Genomic DNA, 27661 nt, shown 5'->3' with positions numbered 1-27661 from the left:
ATAAAGCTTTTACTGAGGAAACGGTGTTAAATCATTGGTATGTAATGACTGACATATGAATAGCCTCATTTAAATACACATTATAAATGGTCATTTTTCTTCAGTATTTCTTAGTTGTCTAAATACTGGAATTTATAAATAAATGTCCTGTATCAGATGAAGGTTTAAAGTGTGTACTAAAATAGTTATCTCTAAAACACAAATTCTAAAGATAAGGAAATCCACCTATATGTTTTTAAAAATGTTCAATGCTTTTCAAGTAAAAAGTAGCAACTCTATTTTTGGTTACTTTAGGTTTTAAAAACCTTTAACTGATATCATGTAATATTATTCAATGGCATAGGAACATGGGAAAGTCTATGAGAAAATATTTTCTGAGACATTTTGAATCAAATCAGGAGCGTAGCATTTATTTCTTCACTTCCAAAAGAATAGACCACCGAAGAAGTTTAGAACAGACTGGGTAGAGAAATTTTTTAAAAAAGAAAAAAAACCTGATAACCAATCACATCCCTAAAATTTAAAGGCAACAAATGTTGAGAAATGAAGGAAGGGTAAGTCCACAAGGAGGTCTTTCTAAGGAGAAAAGGGAAATAGCTAAGTACTAAGAGGTCACAAGGTACATTAAACACATAAAAAGCCCCCACTCATTAAATTTAAAGATCTGGTCCTGCAAGAGCAGTTTTTGTTACTAAAAGGCATACCATTTGCAGGGGTTTTTTTAATTCAAAAAGATTTACAATATTACTTTGTTTCCTGAAGGTTTTTTTCCTGTTCTTTAATTTTATTCTATAATAAGTGTTACGAAAATGGCAACTAAACAAATGTAAATATTAAGATGCGTTATTTAAATGCAACCAAAAATCTAAGAATTTTAGGCTTATTCAATTTCTTTGGTTTGTTTTTCAAGAAATGTTCCATTGTCCAATTATTTGAAATTTTAAATAAATGTATCATACTTCTCACTAGCATTATTTTTAATTATATGGTTCTTACTTAATTGCATTACTATTTACTCAACGTGGCTATAATCAGCTGTAGTCATGGTAGCATAGCATATCCTAACCCACCTTCTCAGTATACACACACTCACCTGCCCACTAACCACAGAGGCCATTGCTATGAGTGCTATGGAATTAAAAAACAAAACAAAAGTCATAATTCTCACTGAGTTGCTTTAATACAAATAAAACAAGGTATTAAATTAAATGAATATTGAAGGAAGCCAGAAATAGGGGGAAGGTGATAAATGAGATGAGAAAACATTTAATAGTGAAAAGAGACATATGGAAAGAAAACATGAGTTTGACTCAGTCTCCTTCCTTAGCTAGTAGTGAGCATCAGGAAAGTCACTAAAATTTTGAAGTCTCAGTTTCCTCCCCTGTAAAATAAAGGTTTTGAAATTGGTGTTCCCTAAGGTCTTTTTTAGCTATAAAATTCCATGGTTCCAAGAGTAATTAGACAAGAAAAAAAGTAAAAGACATCCAAATTGGAAAGAAAGCAGTAAAATCCTTTGCAGTTACCCTAAGGATTCTACCAAAAACTTAGAACTAATAAGCAAAGTAGAAAGATACAAAGTCAAAACACAGAAATAAGTTGTATTTCTTTACACTTACAATGAACAATCTGAAAAGGAAATTAAGAAAATAGTACCAATTACAATAGCATCAAAAAGAATAAAATACTTAAGAATTAACCAAGTAGGTAAAAGTTTTCTGGAATGAAAGCTACAAAACACTAGTGAAAGAAGACAAATAAATGGAAGCACATCCTGTGATTACAGATTGGAAGATTTATTATTATTAAGATGGTAATACCACCCAAAGTTATCTATAGATTTAATGTAGTTCCTGCCAAAATTCTAATGATTTTTTTGCATTAATAGAAAAATAAATTTTAAATCCACATGGAATCTCAAGGGACTCCTAATAGTCAAACCAAACTTGAAAAAGAACACCAAAGCTGGAAGACACACTTTCTGATTTCAAAACTTATTACAAAGCTACAGTAACCAAAACAGTATGGTATTGGCATAAAAATAGACATACAGACCAATGAAATAGAACACAGAATCCAGAAATAAACTGTCACATATACGATCAAAAGATTTTTGACTAGGGTGTCAAGATGATTTAATGGGGGAAAGGACAGTCTTTTCAACAAATGATGCTGAGAAACATATCCACATTCAAAAGAATGAGGTTGGAACCTTATCCAACACTATCTATGAAAATAAACTCAAAATGGATCAAAGACTTAAATGTAAGACATAAAACTATAACACTCTTAGAAGAAAAAACAGGGCAAAAGGCTTACAGCACTGAATTTGGCAATGATTTCAAAACGCACAAGTTGGAAATAGACCAACTGAACATCATGAAAACTAAAAATTGTGCATCAAAAGACAGTATTAATAGAGTAAAAAGGCAACTCACCAAATGAGAGAAAATATTTTAAAATCATGTATCTGATAAAATCTAATATCTATAATTTACAGATAACTCTTATAACTCAACAATAACAAAAACATGATTCAAAAATGGATAAAGGACTTGAAAAGACATTTTTCCAAAGAAAATATACAAACGTCCAATAAGCACAGGAAAATACACTCAGCATCACTAATCACTAGCGAAATACAAATCAAAAGTACAATAAGATACCACCTTATATCCATTAAGATAGTTACTATAAAAAAAAAATAAGTGTTGGCAAGGATGTGGACAAACGGGAACCCTTATGTATTATTAATGTGAATGTAATATGTATGGTACAGCCTCTGCGGAAACAATATGGAGCTTCCCCCAAAAAAAAAAAAATTAAAAACAGAATTACCATGTGATCTAGCAATTTCACTTTCAGGTATATACCCAGAAGAATCGAAAGCAGGGTCTGGAAAAGATATTTGTACACCCATGTTCATAGCAGCATTATTCACAACAGCTAAAACATGGAAGCAACCCAGATGTCCATTAATAGATGAATGGATAAGCAAAATGTGGCCGACACATATAAGGGAATGTTATGTAACCTTAAAAAGAAAATAAATTCTGGCATACCCTACAACAGAGATGAACCTTGAGGACATTATGCCAAGTTAAATAAGCCAGTCAAAAAAAGTCAAATACTGGATATGCCCATATATATGAGGTTTTGGTTCTTTACCACTTTCCAGTAATATGAATACAAACATTTCCGTTTTCCAAAACCAGAAATAAAAGGTAGAATGATGACTGCTAGGGCCTGGGAATGGGGGAGGGGAATTATTGTTTAATAGGTATAGAGTTTCAGTTTTACAAAAAGAGTATGGTGGCAAAACATTATCAACGTAATTAATACCATTGAACTGTATACTTCAGCTGGTTAAGATGGTAAATTTTATGTTATGTACATATTATTATAATTTAAAAATCGGAAAAAACAATTATGTGATCCTGTGAAAATAAAATGATGGTGGCACAACATTATCAACGTAATTAATACCATTGAACTGTACACTTAGACTGGTTAAGATGGTAAAATTTTGTTACGTATATTTTACTACCATTTAAAAATTGGAAAAAACAATTCTGTGACCCTGTACAATAAAGTGAGGGGAAAAAACTCTGTAAATAAATAAATAAAAGAAGAGATGATTGTGTGTATGTGTGTGTATTTAACATCTGCCCTTTCCATCTCTTTTTTCCCTATATTCATGACTTCCACAAATCACTACTCCATATAGGGTCTCTCCACGCTTGGCTCACTTGCTAAAATCTGGTTCCTTAACTCAAATAGCTTATGAATCCTATGCAATCTATTCTTGAAAAATATACTAACTGCTGACTACAGAGTTAAACTCCCTAAAGCTATTGCCTGAACTCCAAACCACAAATATTTTTATCTCTATATTGCTGTAAAGTACTTGCCCCAGACCCAGCACAGTGGCTCATACCTGATTCCAGAACCTTGGGAGGCTGTGAAAGGAGGATCGCTTGAGATCAGGAATTCAAGACCAGCCTGGGCAGCATAGTCAGACAAAAATTTTAAAAAATTAACCACACATGATGGCATGTGCCTGTGGTCCCAGGTACTCTGAAGGCTGACGTGGGAGGGAGAATTGCTTGAAACTAGAAGGTCAAGGCTGCAGTGAGTCTTGTTCGCCCCACTGCACTCCATCCTAGGCAACAGAATAAAAATCTGTCTCAAAAAAAGTACTTGCCCCAAATATGATATAAATTTATTCAAGTCAGCCAAAAATGTTTCAGTTTATTAGAGAGCTATGTCAAGAAATTTGTCAGAAAAACAAAACAATGAGAGCAAAACGAAAAAGAAAGTGAACATAAATGTCCAGAAATAGATATATTTCATTTAAATTGCTTAAAAAATTATTTAAGTAAAATAATTCAAGAAAAAGAAACACAAGTTAAATGCATAATTCTTAGACTTTAGTATTAATGATTTTGATGCATTATCATGGGTCAGTCAATGGAATAGTGTCAGTTTCCAAATTTGAATCAAAATGAGGAAAAAATTAGTGGCACAATAGCAGTTGGTTAAACAATAAACCACAGAGTTACAAATCTGAATGACTAATTTCAATACTCTGTGATTAAAGATTTGGTAATTCAATGTTTTTATATTGTAAAATGAGGAAAATATCTTTTAATCCAGCAAGAGTGAACACACATTCCCCATTAAAGTGGTCATATATAATAAATTATGATCAACGTTTTGTATTATCTAGAAGTTATTATAATATTTTGTGGAAGTATTTCAATTGATCCAAGGGCCCCAAGTAATATTAGTTAATTTGCTCTAAGTTATTATTAAATGAAGTTACAAATGCACCCTAATTCCTGACGTACAGAAACGGATAATATTTGTTGTTTTAAGCTGGGGTAAATTTGAGGGTAATTTGTTATCCAGCAAGACAACTAATGAAGTACCTCATCAGACATATTGTCAAGTTAACTGGCTAAAGATGAATTTCTGACAAAATATGAAAAAAAAAATAAAACTTATCTATTCTTTATTCTGAAACCTACTCTATTCCGTGTATCATTTTCTTGAAGGGTAGAGTTGAGGAGTGTATAGAGCTCCTACCTCAGAAATATATTACTTCAAACACTAAAAGAAGGAAAAGGAAAACTGAAATAGAAAACATAAATTGTCTTCACTTTGCAGTAATAAAAATCATGATATATTCATTTGGGGATATACACCTAGGACCCTTGAAAATGAATATTTTACTTGTAAAACAAGTAGAATCAATTATTTTATTTGTAAATTCATACAGAACCTAAAAATAAAAGTAAAAAAATTAAATGACCGAGGAATGGGATCAATTTATGTAATTTTGCCAAATAAATATTATTCGTTGAGAACCTACTAAGAGATTAGAACACAGTCGCTGAGAAACAAATAAAAGCTTGCCAAGTTTTATATAACCAAAGTTTGACGACTGTAGCAGCTAGCAATCCATCGTGATCCTAACTATACTTGTATTTGCATTCATTGTTACTGGAAAGTGGTAAAGAACCAAAAACTGTGTCTAGGAACCAAAATAACACTCGACCCGAAAACCAACACTTGGACCTGAAGAAAGTAACCCTTGTCATTTCTCAGGTTTATTTCACAACGACACTGGGTTACTACTTGGAGTCCTAAACCGAACTACACCCCAATGGCCTAGAAACAGAAGGAACACACCCAGTCCCGCCTCTTGACACTGATACCTCACTTTAATGAGCCACCACCGCTGTCACTCAAGATGCTTTGCACTGTCATTGGTCCCAAACTCTTGGTGGTCGGCCAGTTTCGGCCAACTGGCAAGCACTGGTTGTCTTTATTTTCGAGAAAAGTGAAGGTGAACAGGAAAAGGGCAAGAGATCTGAAATATTTAGATTGACTCCTGTACCTGAGCGACCTGCGATCTCCACCGCCGCCGCGACGAATCGGCCTCTGGGCGGGGGCTTTTAGCCAAAAAGAAAATAGGTCAGCCGGGAACTGGTGCCCAGGCCATGGAGAAGCCGGTTCAAACTTTACTTGTCCACACCGGTGGAGGTGACCGCAATGAGAATACCAGAAACAGCACTACGACCCTCAGAACTCAGGGCACCTCCAGCTGCAGGAGCCAGAACTGCCGACTGCCCTAGTTTTGACGTTTCCTATTGTTGCCGGAAGTGACGTTAGGCTCCAACTCTTAACTGAGACGCATTTTTATTTCCGTTGTTTACAATTCACTATAGATTTCTTGTTTCTCACTTCGCAGCACGAGCCCCTCTGACCATCAAGATCAGAAAAACTTCTCAGCTGCAAGTTAGAATTGGACTGGCCATTGAGAAGGCTCTCAGCAGAGTCGCTTTTCACAGGAGTCTTGACGAACGCGGTGTGGAATCTGCAGCGAGGAATCCTGGAGCGCAGAGAAGCCCGCAGCTTTGAAGGTCTTGCCGCGGTGCGTGGCGGGCAGGAACCCACAATTCCAGATACAAACGGTCGGCGCGAGAAGCGAGTCTGGACGCAGGCGCTTGGCTGTAGCAACTTGTTGCGGGAGGCTGGACTCTGGTGACTGTCAGTGGTTGCATACGCTCCCTCCTCCTGTCCCTGTCGTGCTGGGCCTTTGAAACCGGCTTCTTTGGTGGTGGCTGCTGGGTGAGCCCCGAGGAGACCGCAAGGCTGCGCTCTATATTGGGCAGAGGTCGCCTCTCTCCGCCGCCCTTATAAAGACCCTGGGCGGGGACGAATGACTGGGTCCGCCTTTTCATTCTTTTAAATCAAGTAGCGGGAGGGGAGCTTTGCTCATACACCCAACTAGTGTAAGCTTTTAGTCACAAGGAAGTGGGAAGTATCCTGGCAGCTCATCCTATCAGAATTAGGTTGTGACTTAGGGTTGGAAAGTTACAGGCTTACTGATTGCTATTGGATCCTCTGGGGTGAGGATACATCCGGCTCCCGACAGCAGTTCGTGTTTTCCTTGTTTGCATTTCCCCAGCTTTTCAAATATTTCTCTACCTTTATTGAAGGCTACAGATTTTTCCCTCACTATAATAAGTTAGTCTTGAAATTGTTACCCTCTTTTACTCTGGAATTATGGCGCTCCCCCCCCCCGCCCCAAATTATCTGCAGACCTTTTAATTTTGTATGTGAACACAGCAGTCCCATTGAACTCTTTACTTGTCTCTTACTCCTCCCCACTCCCACCCAGCTTTCTCAGTGCTTTGCCTTTCTGTGACCTCTCTCCTATCTCTTAGAGAATTATTTCCCTAGTATCTTTTGCAGTTTCATAAACTTTTTTTCTCATCTTTTCTGTTTTTGATACGTGTTTTTAGATAATATCGAGCGTTATGTGCTATGTCACAAACTCTTAGCCAATGACTATTAATAAAGTCATTGTAGTTGCTTCATTCTAAACAAAAATCACTCTGGTCCAGTGACATTCTATTGGGAGGCACTGTTTTAACGACCTCTAACAACAATGAGATTGAGAGATGTTGAAAATCTTAAACTGCTAGAGTACACCATTTTCACAACCTCTCCCACAAGTTCAGTTGCGCAGATCTGACTCGTAGACAAGGAAAGAAGCTAAAAAGGGATATTGAGAGCTTTATTATTGAATCTATGCTGCAAGCTGAGTGGTATCTCCTTTTTTCCTCAGTTTTCCTTTGATCAGTGCTGTAAGTTGAAAATGTTAAATTTTTAAAAGTATTTTTCATTAATGAAAGTAAGGTGTTAAAATGTACATAATAGATTGGCTTCTTTTAATGTCTTGTTTTTAGGACTTTTGAATTTTATAATAGACTTAGTAAAACCCTTTAAGAGAATGTAGAGCAGTAGCTGTAATTTTATTCTGTAATAATCCCAGTTTTAAATCCCTTTATTTTTCTGTCTCCTATCACTTACCTCCTTCACAAGCTCTACTTGTATTACTCTTCAAAATATTTATTCTGCTGGTACTAAAGAGAGACACACTTTGTTGTCAGAAATTTCATTACCAGAGGTAAAAATCATGTAAGAGACACTGAAATGTTTCCCAAGATGTCAGAAAAAGGAAAGGTGAGAAAATATCATAAAGTGTTGCATAAAACAAAATTACTTGCACTGGGAAAATGGAATATTCATCTGGAAGGACTAAAGGAAGTCTGGAAAGACATAGAATTTACGTTAAAGTTACACAGTGTCATAATGAGAAGAAGGTATCCCTAGAAGAATTGTGTTAACATAGATGGGTCTGGAACCTGAAAGAAGCTCAGACCTACTATATTGGCCAGTGGCAAAATCCAAGAATACATTTTTTGCAGTTAAGGCCAGAATAGTCCTCACTTTGTGTTTTTCAGGAAAGTCAAGGCTGATCTTGGGAAATCTCTTTTAGACTTCCGTGTGTCCATCCACCCTCAGTCATCCTAAAGGATACTAAAGAGGATTTACCTTCTTAGCCAGTGTTTTGTATAATGTGATTTCAGGATGACTCTCTTTTTTCTAGTTATCTCCCATTTGACGCTACCTAAAATTATCTCCGACTAAAAATGTAAATGTTTAGTTGAAGTAATTGATTGGCTGAAAAATAGTGACTAAAATGTGCATGCACAAGTCTGTAAAAGTATATTCAATAAGCTCTTCCCTACCATGTTGGTAAAGGAGAACTGACTAGAAACAGAAAGGTTCATAAAGAGAGGGAGCAGTTGCTCTACCCTGGGGAAATAGCTATGGAAATGAGGGGCTAGGGGCTTAAAGTAGGAAGCTTACTAAATTTAGGATTTTGTAAATTGCTAGCCTTTTTACCTGTCCTTATTTAAAGATAGAGAAAAGGTGTGTAAAGGGATGATTTGTATCCTGGACAGCTGGGGAATGCGAATTGAAGGAAAACGCTAACCCAGCTTCACCTGATTTATGAATTGTTCTGTTTTCATTTTATGTAATGACTTCATTTTAAGGGAGCTTCATTTTCAAAGGGTTCATTACTCAAGGTATTGTTATGTATTGCTTTTCTTCTATGAAGTGTCCATGGACAGTTGTGGTAGATGTTTTTATGTAACTTACTGAGTTTCACCTTACTGGCTGACTAGACTTTTATAGTTCAGAAGCCTATCTCCTTCTAGCAAAGGTTCTTAATCCTTTATATACCTACTTATGCCTCTTCTTTGGGAAAAATCTCCTTTGAAAATCTAATGAAAGCCCCACTCCATGCAAGAAATTTAGTCATTTAGAAATAAACTCCATGCTATTACTTTTGGGGTAGTTTTTAAAAAATGAATCATTTTGTTTAAAGTCTCAGTTCATTCAAATCTTTTGGTTCACGTATATGTTTTTCTGTTGTGTACATTCTTCAGAGTCATATTCCTGTTTCATAGACCCTATATATGTCAGCTTTTAGTAGATATCGCCAATAAGTTTTCCAAAATAATTGTACCAATTTACTCTTTCTGTGAAAGGCGTAGATATTTTGAATTTCTTGCCCTTTTTTCCCTGTTCACCTTTTCTACTTGGCCAACCAGCAGGAGTTTGGGACCGATGACTGCAAAACATCTTGAGTGACAATGGTGGTTGCTTTAAATTAAAGTGAAGAATCAGCATCAAGAGTGGGAATGAGTGTATTCCTTCTGCTTCTAGGCCATTGGGATATAGGTCGTTTTGGGACCCCAGGTAGTAACCCAGCTCATTCTGAAATAAAGCTGAGAAATGACAAGGGTGAGTGTTGCTTTTCAGGTAGAGTGCTCTTTTGGTCCCTAGGCACAGATTTTGGTTCTTTATTATGATAAGTACGAAGAAGGAAAAGAACTGGGTCTATTAGAGAAAATTAATGAGGAGGATTAATTAGTTTGGGATCTAAGACTTATTTGAGGTTGTGACATTTAAGCAGGATGCCAAGGGGTATTAGCCAGATGGAGAATGGGAGAGGGAAGGAGTTGCTCTGTATCTCTTCAAGCTTGAAGAAATGGCATGTGCAAAGGTTTTGAAGAGCTTGAGATATCACCAAACATCCTTGTCCAGGTCCAGGAAATTTATCACAGATACCATTTCTGTTATTTGTTGCTTTCCATAATATTTTAAATTAACTAAATCACACACATTCTATTTTTCATCATTACTTGGTAGATGGAATGTTTTGATTTTCCCTTCTGGTTATGATTTACATGTATTAACTTATTAATACACGAAGATCAAAAAGTGACAAAAATTGTTCAGAAGGTGCAATTTATTAAAGGATAATTATAATTATTTTGTGCTGACAATATGTTTTCAAGTGTTTTACAGTAATTTAACCTTTCTGTTTCTATAATTTCTTGAGAAGAAAGAAGATGAAATGAATTAGGTAGAGCTGGTAACACCAGGTATAGATAAGAATGTAGTATTTAAAGGTAATTTCTGAAATTCTCTTCTTGCATCTGCTCACTGAAGGACAAAATTCTGTGTGTGAGAAGGGAAAACTTTGGGTGAAAAGTGAAAACTTGGATTCTGTAGTCCAGGCCTTTAAGTAGATAACACACTCAGAAGGGGAAAATTTGGGTTGCTTTATATACAAAGGGACTATTTTTAGAGGTGTATGTGCAGGGATCTGGCGCTGCTTCATTTTTTAACCTGTTTATTGAGGTCTGATTGACATACAGAAAGCTATAGACATTTAATGTATACAATTTCTGTTTGGAGATAAGTAGATATGGTAAAACCATCCAACTATTATTACTATAAGAAATCAATGCCAACACCTTGAAAAGTTTCCTTCTATCCATCTTTTTTTCACCTTTTGTGATAAGAGCACTTAACATTAGATCTAACTTCTTAGCAAAATTTTAAGAATGCAATATTGCTAATCGCAGACACTGGGTTGTACCTCCAGATCTTGTTTATTTTGTATAACTGAAGCTTTGTACCCTTTGAACAACAGCTCCTCATTTTGTTCTCCCCAAATTCCCTTGCAAACACCATTCTATTCTCTGCTTGTATTTGACTATTTTAGATTTCACATATATTGAGATAATACAATATTTGTCTTTTTGTGTTTAGCTTATTTCACTTAGCACAACATCCTTCAGGTTCATCCATGTTGTTGCAAATGGCAGGATTTCCTTCTTTTTTAAAGCCAAATTTGTTTATTCTCACATTTTTGTTGGGGTCCCTAAGGTTTTCTACATATAAGATCATGTCATCTGCAAACAGGTAAATCATTTTACCTCTTCTCTTTGATTTGGATGTTTTTAATTTCTTTGTCTTACCTAGTTATTCTGGCTAGAACTTAAAAATACTACACTGAATAGGAGAGGCTAAAGTAGCCTCTCCTTGCCTTGTTCCTGATCTTATGGGGAAAGCTTTCAGTTTTTTACCTTTAAGTATGTTAGCTGTGGGCTTCTCATAAATGGACTTTATTTTGTTCTTCCTTTACCTAATTTGCTATAAGGTTCTTCCATACCGAATTTATTGAAAGTTTTTATCATGAGAGAGTATCTAATTTTGTGAAGTGCTTTTTCTGCATCTGTGGAGATGCCCATGTGAGTTTTATCCTTCATTCTATTAATGCAGTATATCACATTGGTTGGTTGTCATGTGTTGAACCATCCTTATATCACAAAGAAAAATCCCACTTGGTCATGGTATATGATTCTTTTAGTGTGCTGTTGTGTTTTGTTTGCTAACATTTTGTTGAGGATTTTTGCATCTATATTCATCAAATATATTAGACTGTAGTTTTCTTGTAGTGTCTTTGTCTGGCTTTGGTGTCAGGGTGATGCAAGCCTCAGAATGTCTTTGGAACTGTTCACTCTTCTTTTTTTTTTTAAAGATATATTTAAGAAGGTTTTGTATTAATTTTTCTTTAAATGTTTGCTAGAAGGTGTCTGGCTCTTGGCTTTTCTTTGTGGGAATTTTTGATTATTCCTTCAATCTCCTTTTTTGTTATTGTCTATTCAGGCATTCTATTTCTTCTTGATTCAGTCTTGGTAAGTTATAGTTTTCTAGGAATTTATCTATTTTTTTTAGATTGTCCAGTTTGATGGCATGTAATTATTCATGATAGTCCCTTATGATACTTTTTATATCTGTGGGATCAGTTGTCTCCTCTTTGATTTCTAATTTTGAGTCTTCTATTTTTAAAGTCTAGCCAAAGATTTGCTGATTTAGTTTGTCTTTTCAAAAGAGGAACTTTTAGTTTTGTCAATTTTTGAAATTGTTTTTCAATTTTCTATTTCATTTATTTCTGATCTAATGTTTATTATTTTCTTCCTTCTGCCAATTTTGGATTTAGTTTGTTCTTTTTCTAGTTCCTTGAGGTGTAAAGTTAGGTTGTTTATTGATATCTTTTCTTTCTTTTTTTTTTTTTTTGACAGAGTCTCGCTCTGTCACCAGGCTGGAGTGCAGTGGCACAATGATCTTGGCTCACTGCAACCTCTGCCTTCTGGGTTCAAGTGATTCTCCTGCCTTAGCCTCCCGAGTAGATGGAACTACAGGTGTGCACCACCACGCTCAGCTAAGTTTTGTATGTTTAGTAGAGACGGGGTTTCACCATGTTGGCCAGGATGGTCCCTATCTCTTGACCTCATGATCCGCCTGCCTCAGCCCCCCAAAGTGCTAGGATTATAGGCGTGAGCCGCCATGTCCTGCCTCTTTCTTCTTAATCCATTTATTGCTATAAACACTTCTCTTACTCTGCTTTTACTGCATCCTATATAGTTGGGTATACTGTGTTTTTATTATTGTTTGTCTTGAGATATTTTATAATTTCTGTTTTGACTTCTTCTTTGACCCAGTATTATTTCATAATGTTATTTAATTTCCCTGTATTTGTGAATTTTCCCATTTTCTTTCTATTATTGATTTCTAGTTTTATTCCATCGTGATCAAAGTCCTTAGAATGTTTTTAGTCTTCTTAAATTTGTTAGGACTTGTTTTGTGACCTAGGCTGTGATCAGTTATAGAAAATGTTTCATGTGCTCTTGAGAAGAATGATTATTTTGCTATCGTTGGGTCTCATATTCTCTATATGCATGTTAGGTCTGTTTGGTCTAAAGTGTTGTATAGTTTGCGATTTACTTGTTGGTATTCTGTCCAGATGACCAGTACATTATAGACAGTGATGTATCAAAATCTCCTTCTATATCGTATTGATATCTATTTCTTCCTTCAACTCTATCAATGTTTGCTTTTGGCGTTCTGTCTGGATGACCTGTACATTACAGAGAGTGATGTATCCAAGTCTCCTTCTACATTGTATTGATAGCTATTTCTTCCTTCAAATCTATTAGTGTTTGCTGTATATTTTAAGGTGCTTTGATGTTGGGTGCATATGTATGTTTAGTTGTTATATCTTTCTATTGACCCTTTTACTATTATATAATGCCTTCTTTGTCTCTTTTGACAGTTGTCGACTTAAAGTCTATTTTGTCTGATATAGATATAGATAGCAACCCTGCTCTCTTTTGGTTATAGTTTGCATGGAGTATCTTTCTTAATCCCTTCACTTTTAGCCTATGTGTGTCCTTAAATGTTAGAGTCTCTTGTAGATAGCGTATAGTTGGGTGGTGTTTTTATTATCCATTTCAGCCATTCCATGTCTTTTGAGAGCCCTTAATTATTAAAAATTTAAAGTAATAATTTTTAATAATTAAGTACTTGGTTGTTTCCATTTTATTCAGTTTTCTATTTGCTTTCTGGTTCTCTTGTTTTCTCTTGTTGGTTGTCTTTGTGATTTGATGATTGTGGTAGAATGCTTTGATTTCTTTTTTCTCTTTTTTGTTGATTTACTCCTTTTTATTTTGGTTACCATGGGGTTTGCATCAAATATTATGCAGTTATAGCAGGCTTTTTAAAACTAGTAACAACTTAACTTCATTCACATTCAGAATCTCTACATTCCTCCCCACTCTTCCTCACCAATATATGTAATTGATTTCAGATTTTACTTCTTTATTGTTTCTATTAACAAATTTCTGTGGTTGTTATAGTTATTCATACTATTTTTGTCTTTTAATTTATATACTAGTGTTCAATGAGATTTATGTGCCACACATTTCAGTACTGCAATGTTCTGTGTTTGTTTACATGTTTACTTTCAGCAGTGAGATGTATACTTTCATCTGCTTTCATACTGTTGGTTTAGTATCTTCGGTTTACTTGAAGAACTCCTGTTAGCATTTCTTGTTAGAGCATGTCTAAAAGTGACAAACTCCCTGAGTTTTTTAATCTGAGAAAGTTTTTATGTTTTCTTTATTCTTTTTTCTTTTTCTTTTCTTTTTTTTTTTTTTTTCAGGTCTGGCTCTGTTGCACAGGCTGGAGTGCAGTAACATGATCTCAGCTCATTGCAACCTCAACCTCCTGGGCTCAAGCCAACCTCCCACTACAGCCTCCCAAGTAGCTGGGACTAGAGGCATGCACCACCATGACTGGCTAATTTTTGTATTTTTTGTAGAGACAGGATTTCACCATGTTTCCCAGGGTGGTCTCTGAGCTCAAGCAATCTGTCTGCCTCGGCCTCCTCAAGTGCTGCGATTACAGGTGTGAGCCACCACTCATGGCTATTTCCTTCTTCTTGAAGGACAGTTTTTTCAGGTAATTATTTTTGGTTGTCAGGTTTCTTTTTTTACTTTCAGTATGTTGAATATGTCATTCCACTCTCTCCTTGCCTGCAAGTGTTCTGCTGAGAAATTCACCAATACCTTTATGGGGGCTCCATTACATGAAGTAAGTTACTTTTCTGTCGTTGCTGTCAAAATTATTTTTCCGTCTTTGAATTTTGACAAATTCTTTATAGTATGTATTGGTGCAGACCTCTTTGGCTTCAACCTGTTTGGGAACTTTTGGGCTTCATGGTCTGGATGTTCATTTTCATCCCTAGATTTGGGAAGTTTTCAGCTATAATCTAAATGTGCTTTCTGCCCCTTTCTCTCTCTCTGTCTTTGCCTTCTGGAACTTTTATAATGTCTTTATTAAGTTACTTAGTGGTGTACCATAAGTCCCGTAGTATTACTTCATTTCACTTTTTATTCTTCTTTATATTTCTTCCTCTAATTGCATAATTTCATATGACCAGTATTCCAGTTTGGTGATTCTTTCTTTCAGTTGATTGAGTCTGTTGAAGTCTTCTATTGAATTTTTTAGTTCAGTCATTGTATCCTTCAGCTCTAGGATTTCTGTTTGGTTCTTTTTTATGCTTCTCCTTTATTGAACAAAATTTTGTTCATGTATTGTTTTCCTGATTTTATTTCATTTTCTATCTGGGTTTGTTTGTTTTTTTGTTTTTGTAGCTCACTGAGCTTTAAGATGATTATTTTGAATTCTTCGTCAAGCAGTTCATGGATCTTCATCTTATTATAGTCAGTTTCTGTAACATTATTGGTTTCCTTTGGCATGTTATATTTACTCATAATCCTTTGAGTCTTTCACTGGTGTCTGTACATTTGAAGGAGCAGTTACCACTTCTGTACTTCACAGAGTGATTTCAGTAGATAAAGATCTTCTCCTGCTGGGTCCCTGATGAGACTGACTTCTAAACCACAGTCACCTAGGTGGAGCCAAGTTGTGGGTCTGCTTACATGTTCAAAATCAGGTCTGCAGATTGTGGGCCTATTACTGGGGCTTATTTGGGTGTGGTTCCTTCTGGGTTCCCAGACAAACAAGTCTTCCTGTGAGACCTTGGACAGGTGGGTTGAAGCCCACATGCTGATGAGGCTGCTGCTGGGTCTGGAGCCAGATCTGTAGTCACATGCCAGCTACCGGGGCACGCCTTCTCAAAATGGCTTCTATCAGTCTTGGGCTCCAGAAGGATGTCACACCCTCCTACTTGGACCTTTCAGGGCACTTTTATACACAGATGGTTGCTAAATTGGTGATTCTGTAAAGGACAGGGGCTGGGGAGGTCTTGTTTCACTATCCTCTTCTAGCTAAAACCTTCTTCGATTTCTTTCATAGTATTGTAGTTTGTGACATACAGATCAAGTACATATTTTGTTAGACTTATAAGTGTTTTTTGTGCTGTGACAATGGTGTTTTTAGTTTTATATTTCATTCTAATCATTTGTTGCCAATATATAGGAAAACATTTGACTTTTGTGTATTGACCTTATATTATGTGACTTTGCTATACTCACTTTTTAGTTCTAGGGGTTTTTGTTGATTCTGTAGCATTTCCTACATAAACAATCATGTCTTTTGCAAATGAAGACCACTTTATTCCTTTCTTCCTAAGGTATTTTATTTCCTTTGCTTGCCTCATTTCACTAGCTAGGACTTCTGGAACACTGTTGAATAGGAGTGGTGACCTTGTGTTATTCCCGGTCTTTGGACGAAGTATACAGTTTCTCAGCCTTAAGTGTGGTGTTAGCTGTTGGTTTTTTTGTAGGCTTTATGGCCATTCTAATAGGTGTGTAGTGGTATTTTGGTTTAATTTGCAAATCTCTAATGATAAATGATTTTGAGCCACTTTTCATATTATTTACAATCCATATATCCTCTTTTTTTTTTTTATTATACTTTAAGTTCTAGGGTACATGTGCATAACGTGCAGGTTTGTTACATATGTATACTTGTGCCATGTTGGTGTGCTGCACCCATCAACTCGTCAGCACCCATCAATTCATCATTTATATCAGGTATAACTCCCAATGCAATCCCTCCCTCCTCCCCCCTCCCCATGATAGGCCCCGGTGTGTGATGTTCCCCTTCCCGAGTCCAAGTGATCTCATTGTTCAGTTCCCACCTATGAGTGAGAACATGCGGTGTTTGGTTTTCTGTTTTTGTGATAGTTTGCTAAGAATGATGGTTTCCAGCTGCATCCATGTCCCTACAAAGGATGCAAACTCATCCTTTTTTATGGCTGCATAGTATTCCATGGTGTATATGTGCCACATTTCTTAATCCAGTCTGTCACTGATGGACATTTGGGTTGATTCCAAGTCTTTGCTATTGTGAATAGTGCCGCAATAAACATACGTGTGCATGTGTCTTTATAGCAGCATGATTTATAATCCTTTGGGTATATACCCAGTAGTGGGATGGCTGGGTCATATGGTACATCTAGTTCTAGATCCTTGAGGAATTGCCATACTGTTTTCCATAATGGTTGAACTAGTTTACAATCCCACCAACAGTGTAAAAGTGTTCCTATTTCTCCACATCCTCTCCAACACCTGTTGTTTCCTGACTTTTTAATGATTGCCATTCTAACTGGTGTGAGGTGGTATCTCATTGTGGTTTTGATTTGCATTTCTCCATATATCCTCTTTAGTGAAATATCTGTTAACATCTTTTGCCTATTTTTAAATTGTATTGTTTGTTTCAGAATTCTAGGTATTTTCCCAATTTAAGTTGAGGAAGTTTCCCTCTATTCCTAGTTTGCTGAGAGTTTTTATTATGGGTGGGTGTTAGATTTTTTTCAAGTACTTTTTCTACATCCATTGATAATACATGATTTACCTTCTTTGACCTGCTCATGTGGCTTACATTGATTTTTAGAATGTTGTACTAAGCCCCTGCAAACCTAGAGTACATTGCTGGGTGTGATATTTGATACCTTGATTGAGTGTAGAATTCAAGATTATATGTAATTCCTCTCAGGATTTTGAAGATAATGTTGCTTTATACTTTAGCTTCTAACATTGCTATTGAAAATTTGATGCTGTTTTGATATTCTTCCTATGTGATCTTTTCTTGCCTTGTTGGATGTTTTACAAATCTTCTCGTTTACGTTATGAAATGGCACAGTGATATATCTTGCTGTGAGTTTTGTTTCACTTCTTGTTTGATCATTCATTGTGTTCTTTCAACCTAGAAAATCATGACATTCCGTCTTGAGAGGTGTTTTCGTATTATTTCACAATTTCCTCCCTCATTTTCTCATGTTCATGAGATGTTGAACCTTTTGGTTTGGTACTCTAATTTTCTTATAATTTCTATTCCACTTTTGTATCTTTTCGTCCATTTTGTAACTATGATTATCTCCTCAAACTTATTTAAATTTTTATTTTTGCCATCATTTTAAATTCTATTGTTGATTTCTATTTAAATTCATTGTGGTCTAAAAGCAGACATTGTATGACTTCTACTTTTTAAAAATGTGATAAGGTATGCCTTATGACCCCAAAGGTAGTCTCTCTTGGATGTTCCATGTGAAATTGAGAAGAATATGTATTCTATTGTTGTTTGATGAAGTAGTCTATAAATATTCATTATATCCAGCTGATAGATGATATTGTTTGTCCTTGCTGATTTTATTATTATTATTATTATTTTATTTTATTTTACTTTATTTTATTTTTTGCCTGCTGGATCTATCTTTGATAGAGGAGTGTTGAAGTCTCCAACTAAAACAGGGGTTTGTATATTTCTCCTTGTGGTTCTGTCAGTTTTTGTTTCATATATCTTGACGTTGTGTTGTCAGGTGCATATATATTAAAGATTGTCATATTTTTTGGGAGAATTAAGTCGTTTATCTTTATGTAATGCCCCTTTATCCCTAATAACTTTCCTTATTATAAAGTCTGCTGTCTGAGATTAATATAACTGTTCCTGCTTTCTCTTAATTAATGTTAGCATGGTATATTTTTCCCTATCCATTTACTTTTAATCTTATAAACAAAATGGATTTCTTATAGACAACATGTAGTTAGATCTTATTTTTGGTCCACTTTAACAATCTCTGGCTCATTTTGCATTCTCACAAGCTTCATATTTTTTATATCCTTCGATTCTTGTTTTAGGTTTTAATTTTTTTTCTAATCTCATCATTGAGAATGGAAAGCTTCATTTTGAATTTTTTTCTCTGTATTATCTCTATTTCCACTAATTTTTCTTCTCTGCTTATTTTGTTAAAGGTATTTATATATACTTTTCATACTGAAAGTTTCCCTCTAATAGTTATTGACCTTTGGGCATATATTCAGTTTTAAACGTGAGAATCTAAGAAAAAAAGGTGCCTGGCTAGGACTTATCAATGAGTGAGTTTGCTGCAGGTTTATTGGGCAAGACCCTGCCCTTTTCAATGGGGGTTTTCTTCAAATGTCAGAAATGTGATGATACTTTTTCTCTAGGTCCGTCCACCTTCTCTAGCATAGAACTTGATAGTCTGTTGTCATGGAGGATATAAGTCTCAGTTTCTTGCGGCTGAGATATAGGAAGAAACTTGATTACTCTGTGTCTGTGTGTGTTTTCATTAATACTTCTTTCTGCCTTCGAACATTTCATTCCATATTGTTTGCCTTGCCTGATGTTTCCAAATTTGGTGCCTCTTTGATTCAATTTCTTTAGAATGTAAAGTTCTTTTCTCTTTCCAGGGAAGGTGAGAGGTAGTTGCCTTGATGAGCAAGTTATGTGTGTAGGGATAGGAGACGAGAGGGAAAATAAATTCTAGGGTAAGCTGCTTCTTATGTAGACTTTCAAATAATCATTCTTATTTCAGCCCCCTGGACTTACCCCTTTGTCTTTCAGAAGCATCAAGTGCACCTGATTTGTGAACCTATCTTGCTTCAGTTGGTTTCCTCCTAAATAGGCAGATGGGATTGGCCTGTCTCTGCTCTGCTAGATTGGTTGTCCCTTATTCATTTGCTTTTCATTTTCCAAAATTTTGTTGATACCTGTTTTGTCATGTGAAATCTCCTGAAGTTCTTTTTGTCCTGGTGGGTATAGATGATTTTAAATTATTTACTTTCATTTTAGTGGTCTTTAGAAAATGGAAAGGAAGGTAACATGCGTTTAATCTGTCATATTTATCCAAGTGAACCCTGCATTTTTAAAATGTACTTTTAGTTTTTAGGAAAAGTATCATTTTGGCAACTGTGTGAGATCAGAGCCCTGTGACTCTGATTAAATCTATGCTAAATTTATTTGTCTCCATTTTTTACTGATTGTGTTATGTAGCCTCTATAAGCATCTAAAAGAGTCACTGATGGATGTTATTCCAAGTTGATGTGTCTTAAACGGTGCTTTATGCTTAAAAAAAAAACTATTTGGGCAAGTGTCATATAAGATACTTATAATAAGATGAATATAAGGCACTTTTTTTTTGGAAGGAAAACATGTAGGAGGGTAGAGGAGACACCCTATTTTCAGGAACTCACAGTAGTTACAAAGTAGACCTTGAGTAGTAGAGAAGAAGATAGGGGAAAAAGAGCTAGGGTAAGATATGAACAAAATAGAATCAAGAAGCTTCAGAAATACAGAGACTTAACCAATATTTCATGGATTTCTATTATTAGGTGAAAAATTCGACTTTCAAGAGTTAGAACTGAATCCGATGTTACATAATGGCAACAGGTGACTTAAAAAGAAGCTTACGGAACCTAGAACAGGTGCTCCGCTTGCTAAATTATCCTGAAGAGGTGGACTGTGTAGGGTAAGCTATAATATCAAACTTAATTGTATTCTTCTTGCTAGTGATTTGAGATAATATTTAACATGGGGGACTACCTAAGAAAAATCAGATTTTACCTGGATCCTATTTAAATCTGCCTGGAAATGATTAAAATATTTGAGAAAGCAAGGAATTATAGGAGTTTATTTCTAAGTATGAACAAATAAAGAATTCCAACTTAAAAGATTTAAAACTGTTTAGAAGCACAGTGTTTATCTGTATAAGGTATAATCTCTGTACAACTTTTAAACTCATAGAAGTATAATAGATTTCATTAATTGTATAATCTACCACTCTCTCACATTCAGTTGGATGATATTTCTTACAGTTAAATATATCCAGAGTAAGAAGAGATTGTTGCCATTTCTCATCAGTCTTTTCTTGTCATTTATTTGTTTATTCTTTTATGGAGGAAAAATTTTATACCTTTAAGGCAAGTGTTCCTTTCATACGGAATATTCTAGTTAGTATATTTTTTTGTGTATGGCAACCTGAAGATTGCTCTTAAGCTCTCCCATTTAACAGACCCCACTTTGAACCTTTCACTTTAGCTCCCATTTTGCAACTATGACTTAACGTTTTTAGAATATGGCAACATACATTTTCCTGTATTCATTCCTATCTAATATGGTACTGCAGTCATTCTGTATCCCTTCACACTTCTGTTTCTTCATAACACTTACCCTTAACCTTTTATCATTGATTAATTGATGGATTGATTAAATGTTTCCCTTCAGCTTATGAGAATGTAAGCTGAAGTCTTAGACTTTGATTTTTGTTTTCACTGTTGAATCCTCCCATCTAGAATTATGCATGGCACATATTAGGAGTTGATTAGACATTTATTGAATGAATGAGTGTCCAGGGACAAGTCCAAGTTAGATGTTCAAGAGTAAAGTGAAACATGGTTAAACCAACTACTAAGTAGAATCCTTCAGTAATGGGCTTTACATATAAGAATGGATATCCATATAAGAATGGATATTCTAATTACTCTTGAGGTTACACTAGGGAGAGGTAGGGGCTGTCAAGAGAAGGCTGAAAGTGAAAGGATAGAGAGGAGAGTAAGGAGAAAGTTAGGTCTAATTGCTGTTACTATAGGCATTATATGTGAGTGGCAGAAGATATGAAACAGATGTAATCTACGTATGTAAGAATCATCTTGATTCCTCAAAACATGAAAATCCTGACCATCCAGAACTTGCAGGGGTTTAACCAGTTTGAGTAGCCAAGATTTCCCCTTGCCACTTTAAGCGTCAACATTTTAAAAGACATTTTAAACAGGAATAATTCTAAAATATACCAATATTATCTTGTATTCTAAATACAGTGTTTAAACATTTAATTTTCTTATTACCCAAAAGCATCCTTAAGAACAATAATTTTTAGATTATTATATAACATACTGAAATCTGCAGGGTCTGTTGAGATTTGGAATGCTACTTGCTTCTTCCACGGAGACACTCAGATTGCTAGTCTCCCTGCCACACACATGTAAGTACACACACAACACCCCCCTCATTTTCTACTTTTTCACATTTGTAATGTTTTCTGGCCATTTGCTGTTTTTTGTGTTGGTATGCCAGTTTCTAATATCTGTTTTTCTTACTGTTTCTAATATGCTAAGTCCTTAGGAACTAGACAACCAAGGTTGTTGAAATTGTTTAACATAAGAAGTGTTAAATGTGGGCCTGGCTGTCATCTATGTATAGTTTGCATAAAATGGACAGATTTGCTGTTCAAAGGTTTTTTTTTTTTTCAATTCCTGTTTTTGGACTGTGTTTCAGATAGACAAGGTTGCCAGAGCAGTTTTCTGATTGGGTGAAATATTATAGTATCTTAAAGAAACATAGGCCGGGCACGGTGGCTCAAGCCTGTAATCCCAGCACTGTGGGAGGCCGAGACGGGCGGATCACGAGGTCAGGTGATCGAGACCATCCTGGCTAACACAGTGAAACCCCGTCTCTACTAAAAAAATACAAAAATCTAGCCGGGCGTAGTGGTGGGCGCCTGTAGTCCCAGCTACTCCGGAGGCTGAGGCAGGAGAATGGCATATACCCGGGAGGCGGAGCTTGCAGTGAGCTGAGATCTGGCCACTGCACTCCAGCCTGGGCGACAGAGCAAGACTCCGTCTCAAAAAAAAAAAAAAAAGAAACATAAAAGAAACAACTCATATTGTCCAGAAAAACAAAATGCAGTGTTATCATCATGTATTTGTTCTCTTTCTTACTAAAAATTTGGGTGGAGATGGGGATATTTATGTGAACATCTTGAATTATTTGGAAAACATTTATGTTTTATATAAATACAAAATACTACAATTTAAGAAATGTAACTGGCAAATTGAACAAATATCTCCTGTGCTTTGTTGTGGGAAATTCGGTGAAGGTACTTCACATTGAGAAAATAAGAAGACAGGAAACACTACCAGACAGATAGTGACACAGCAGATACTGAGTAGCCTGGGAGTCTTTCTCGGAGAGATCAGTATAGATCAGAAAGTTGACAGCTTCATGGGAAGCTTGAAATTTGATGAATGATGCATAAAAAATGAATAACAATTGGATAAGCAAAGAAGAGTGGGATACCTTTCTAGACTGGAGGAATTAGCATAGGTAATAATGTAAGATTTAGAATGCACAGTAAGTGAAAAGTAATAGACTGCTCAGCCAAGCCACAGTTCATGCTTTTTCCCACCTCATCTTCCTCATCTGTAACTTAGAATTCATAATCTTTACTTTGGAAGTTTGTGGTAGAGAGCAAAGGAGGTAATAGAACAAGTGTTTGCAAAACCATAAAGTGTACTTCAATATTGTAAGATGGTACATTGCTTTTATTAGTAGTAGAAAATGGAGTAGATCACATAACACTAAGCTATGGAAAATCAATGATAAATAGTTGGTACTAGAGACCTATAGTAAGTTTTTTGAGCAGATGAACAGTGGTATTTCATAGTACTCTGGTTAGACTGGTTTAGAATGGGGAATGGAATCTAGAAGGTCTCATGTATCACCTAATTATTATAGCTGTAGTGTTAAGTTTTAAATTATTATAAACATTTCTAGTATTTTCTTGATTATCCAACTTTGTGGAATTATGCTTATTAAATGCTTACTAAGAATGTTTTTCTTTTTTTCCTAACAGTTTGATAAAGGGAGACCCAGCAGCATCTTTGCCCATCATCAGCTATTCTTTTACCTCATACTCACCTTATGTAACAGAACTTATAATGGAATCCAATGTAGAGCTCATAGCAAAAAATGACTTGCGCTTTATAGATGCTGTCTATAAGGTATTTTGAGTTTATGAAACAGTAATTATTGAATGATTTTTAAAAATTTAATGTTTTAGTCAAAACTTCTTAAATATATGCAGCATATACAGTTGACAGGATATTTTCATTTGTATTTATCTCATTTAAATGCAGTCCCTATTGAAATCAAAATGCAATTCATGTTTGCTTTTTGAATGTTATCTATTCTAATAAATACAGCAACTGGTAATTATTTGTTATTGGCTATTGTTTGCCCTTTTTAATCAAATTTTAGTAAAATTTGGTATACTGGCAGAAATTAGGGAATAATGTAATTATATTCAATAAAATGTATAGTTTTTTAGAATTATATGTTAATTTAGTTGTTTGTAAGAAGGAACTATTACTGACATATTCTTTTTTTTTTAACCAATACATTCTTTGAGGTCTGAGAGCATGTCTCATATTGTATCTACCCTAGTATTTATACTTGTACTATGTGTATATTGAATTTCATCTTGTATTTGATTTTTTTAAAACCCTGCTTTTATCATTAATTTTTGCTTGAGTACTGTGGTTTGTAATAAAGTTGGTTTTTAATGGTAAAACCCACTTATCAAATGTAGTCTTTTTTTTTTTTGAGACGGAGTCTTGCTCTGTTGCCAAGCTGGAGTACAGTGTCATGATCAAGGCTCACTGCAAGCTCTGCCTCCTGGGTTCAAGCAATTTCCCTGCCTCAGCCTCCTGAGTAGCTGGGACTACAGGTGTGCACCGCCATGCCTGGCTAATTTTTTGTACTTTAGTAAAGACTGGGTTTCACCATATTGGCCAGGATGATCTCAATTTCCTGACCTTGTGCTCTGCCCACCATGGCCTCCCAAAGTGCTGGGATTACAGGCGCGAGCCACCGCACTCAACCTCAAATAGTCTTTTAAAAAAAGCAGAGTTGCAGTCAATGAAATGGGAGCTTTTATATGTAGTCTCTGTTTAATCTTTCTCTTTCTTGCTTTTCATCCCAGAAAACATCCATGGAAGCTAAGAGTCGCTTTTAAGAAATTCTAGAGCTCCACAGAGTAGATTTAGGAAACTACTGATCTCGTGTTTTTTTTTTTTTTTTTTCATTTTACAAATGAAAAATTGAGACCAAAAGGCCTACTGACTTATCCAGAAATCACATAGTGGAAGAGTTATAAACAAATAGAACTATAGTTTCTGATTCTGGTGTGGTCTTCTAGTGAACTAAGGAGTTTTTCTAATGTCTATGAAGATATTTAAACTTTTTGATGATTGACTATATTTTTCCATCTCTCTGGACAGTCATCTGTTCTCCAGCATATCCTTTGCTACCTGTTTTCCACCTGATACCTGTCTTACCGGATCGTGACTTACACCAGCCCTATAAATTACTTTAGTACTCTTTAGTTAATGGCTTGGTTTTCCTTGTCCTCTCAAAGGTGGCCATTATTCCCCTGACCAGGTGGGCATTGTCATTTGGAATTTTAGAAATAAATTGCTCCCAATTATTACAAGAGTCTGTTTCCTCTGCAGCTCCTTCGTGATCAGTTTAATTATAAACCAATTTTGACAAAAAAGCAGTTTATCCAATGTGGTTTTGCAGAATGGAAAATCCAAATTGTTTGTGATATTTTGAATTGTGTGATGAAAAAGCACAAGGAATTAAGTAGTCTTCAGAAGGTAATTTTATGAATAGATTTTAATGCTAATGTATGATATTAATAGATGGCTCAGTATTTTAATGTATAAAATCAGTACCCTAGACAGCAGATTATTTCATACTATAATTACCATATTATTCAAAGATTTGAGTAACCTTGTAAAGCTTGATGTTTATTTTAAATACTACTCTCTTGTTTTATACAGTTGTGACTAGGAACTCCTAGTGTTAAACTAATAGTTCAAACATAATGCATTTTCATTATTTCTTAGTTTCTAAAAGTCATGTAGTCTCATTATAGTCTCATTATTTGTCAGTTATATTTCATATATGAAAATTTAAATGTTAATGGAATTTTAATATATAATTATGCTTTCACACAAAATTTGTTATTTTGACTAATACCTTTTTTTTTCAGATTCCATCACAGCAAAGAAAGAAAATCAGTTCTGGCAAGTCAGAACCTTCTTTGAGCAATGAGAAAATATCTGCAGAGGCTATTGGCGTTGATATCAGTGGCAGGTTTATGACTTCAGGAAAGGTATGCAACCACAGAGAAAATATCATATTGTTTAAGAGTTATCTAATTAATCCAGTGTACAGTTTTCACTTTTCTGATTGGCACCTGATGAAACATTCTAGTTAGATATTGGAGTGTAGGGATTTTTAACAGTGCATGCCATATGTTTCTGGACAGTATTCTTAAAGTTACAACAGTAGGATAGAAATATAAAATTAAATAGGTGTTCTCTTTGTATTTCTAATTTCTAATTCTGCCTGATTTCCTAAACAGAAGAGTAGTGATTTAGGAAGATTATTTTATGCAGTTGTCTACGTTTGCTCTTAATTTTGTTCTGGTCTTCCTAAAACATGGGAACATATGAAGAGCCTACTTTAGCAGTAGTGATAGCTTATAATGATTCATTTATGTACATTATATTTCTGTAACCAAGTATGCATTATCCAGTGATTATAGTCCCTACACGTATTAACTGGTTTTCAGTTAATATTTTGAATATTTTCTCTTTCTTGAAAGATAATTTTTCTGCCACTATCTGCTTTGAGCAGCTGTGGCAAATTGAGCATTTAGAGCTCCAGCATTTCTATCACTAAGGGAGATTTAAGCTGAAATATTATTTTATAATGTATTTTCAGCTGTCTTCCATCTGGAGAAAACTCTTTCTGATTGAATGATAGAATATCAGATGAATTATCAATGGTGTAATTAAGTAAAGGATGTGAATACTTTCTGACTGAAGTATAATCTAGAGTATTATTTCTGCCCTAATCCAAAACAGATGAGTTATGTAAACAGAATCTATTTTAAAAATTTATACACGGGCCTGGCGCAGTAGCTCACTCCTGTAATCCCAGCACTTTGGGAGGCCAAGGCGAGTGGATCACCTAAGGTCAGGAGTTCGAGACCAGCCTAGCCAACATGGCGAAACCCCGTTTCTACTAAAATTACAAAAATTAGCTGGGTGTGGTGACAGGTGCCTGTAACCCCAGCTACGCAAGAGGCTGAGGCAGGAGAATCACTTGAACCCTGGAGGGGGAGGTTCCAGTGAGCCAAGATCGTACTACTACAGTCCAGCCTAGGTGACAGAGCAAGACTCCATCTCAAAAAAATATATATTTATTCCTTTATACCTTAAAAAACTGAAATTTTATTATTAGAAAAGGTTCTTATGCCACTTCTTTTTAATGTGCCTGTTTTGCTCTAGGTAATGAGGACAATATAAAGAATGATACCGAGCTGCGATTTTTGAATAACTGCATGTAGTTTTTGTACACTTGCATCTCTAACTCGTCTAACTCTTGTTAGTTTTATTTATTACTTTCTAACTGTTAAATGACATATCTTGTATTCCTCCCCAACTAGAAGGAACATATATAAACAGGGATTTTTTTATACTGATTTTTGTACCTTCATTTTGCTTAGCACAGGATTAGGTACACTGTAAGCACTTATTAAATATTAGTTGATATTAATGTACTTTTCAATCTTCTATTTCAATATGAGAGTTGAGGGGACAGTTTAAATTGTCCTAGCCAAGAAAAATGTAAACTTCAAAACATTAGACTTATTTTTAATTTTCTTAAAGCACAGTTTTCTTTATTAAAATTTATATCAGATCTTTATCAGAAATTTGAATAAATATTGAAAGTTCTCAGATTTAGAAAAGAGTCTACAAGTACATTTCTTTGTTTACAAGCAAAAGTTGAGTCAATATTAAAGCAAATTGTCTCCTATCCCAGTGCCTTATATAGTATGCTGTTTGTGCTTCTGAGTCACATATGTTTTTACAGTGTGTATGCAAACTGTAGAATAGGAAGCAGGTAGAGGATTTCTAGGTAAATGCATAGCGTGACCTAATGCTTTTTTTGTCAGGACTTTTTCATTGTCATTATTAGATTTGAA

General features: G+C 35.2%; 2 protein-coding genes across 14 annotated transcripts in view; one reads left to right on the top strand and one right to left on the bottom strand.

Moving 5' to 3' along the window:
• FBXO8 (F-box protein 8) overlaps positions 1–6757 on the bottom strand; it is a 55243-nt gene extending 48486 nt beyond the window's left edge. The window contains exon 1 of one of the 2 annotated variants that reach the window (XM_023229283.3): positions 5900–6757. The gene's annotated coding sequence lies outside the window, so the exon portion shown is untranslated. Of the gene's footprint in view, positions 1–3934; positions 3957–5899 lie in introns of those variants that run through there. The other variant, XM_023229303.1, reaches the window with a different exon arrangement.
• The window catches only part of CEP44 (centrosomal protein 44), a 38084-nt gene continuing 16722 nt past the window's right edge, over positions 6300–27661 (top strand). For 2 of the 12 annotated variants that reach the window (XM_023229180.2, XM_023229262.2), the window contains exons 1-5: positions 6596–6732; positions 20157–20293; positions 23456–23603; positions 25113–25259; positions 25658–25780. In XM_023229180.2, the coding sequence (XP_023084948.2) occupies positions 20205–20293; positions 23456–23603; positions 25113–25259; positions 25658–25780 (507 nt within the window). In that variant the 5' untranslated portion in view covers positions 6596–6732; positions 20157–20204. Of the gene's footprint in view, positions 6733–7893; positions 8035–9588; positions 9667–14377; positions 14518–14630; positions 14650–20156; positions 20294–21729; positions 21806–23455; positions 23604–25112; positions 25260–25657; positions 25781–27661 lie in introns of those variants that run through there. The other 10 variants (XM_023229204.2, XM_023229221.2, XM_023229214.2 and 7 more) reach the window with 10 other exon arrangements.

This window comes from Piliocolobus tephrosceles, chromosome 3 (assembly GCF_002776525.5).
Source record: "Piliocolobus tephrosceles isolate RC106 chromosome 3, ASM277652v3, whole genome shotgun sequence".
In the NCBI taxonomy this organism is placed as follows: Eukaryota; Metazoa; Chordata; class Mammalia; order Primates; family Cercopithecidae; genus Piliocolobus; species Piliocolobus tephrosceles.
The sequence above is the reverse complement of the archived record's forward strand: the minus strand, read 5'-3'. Positions and strand labels throughout refer to the sequence as shown.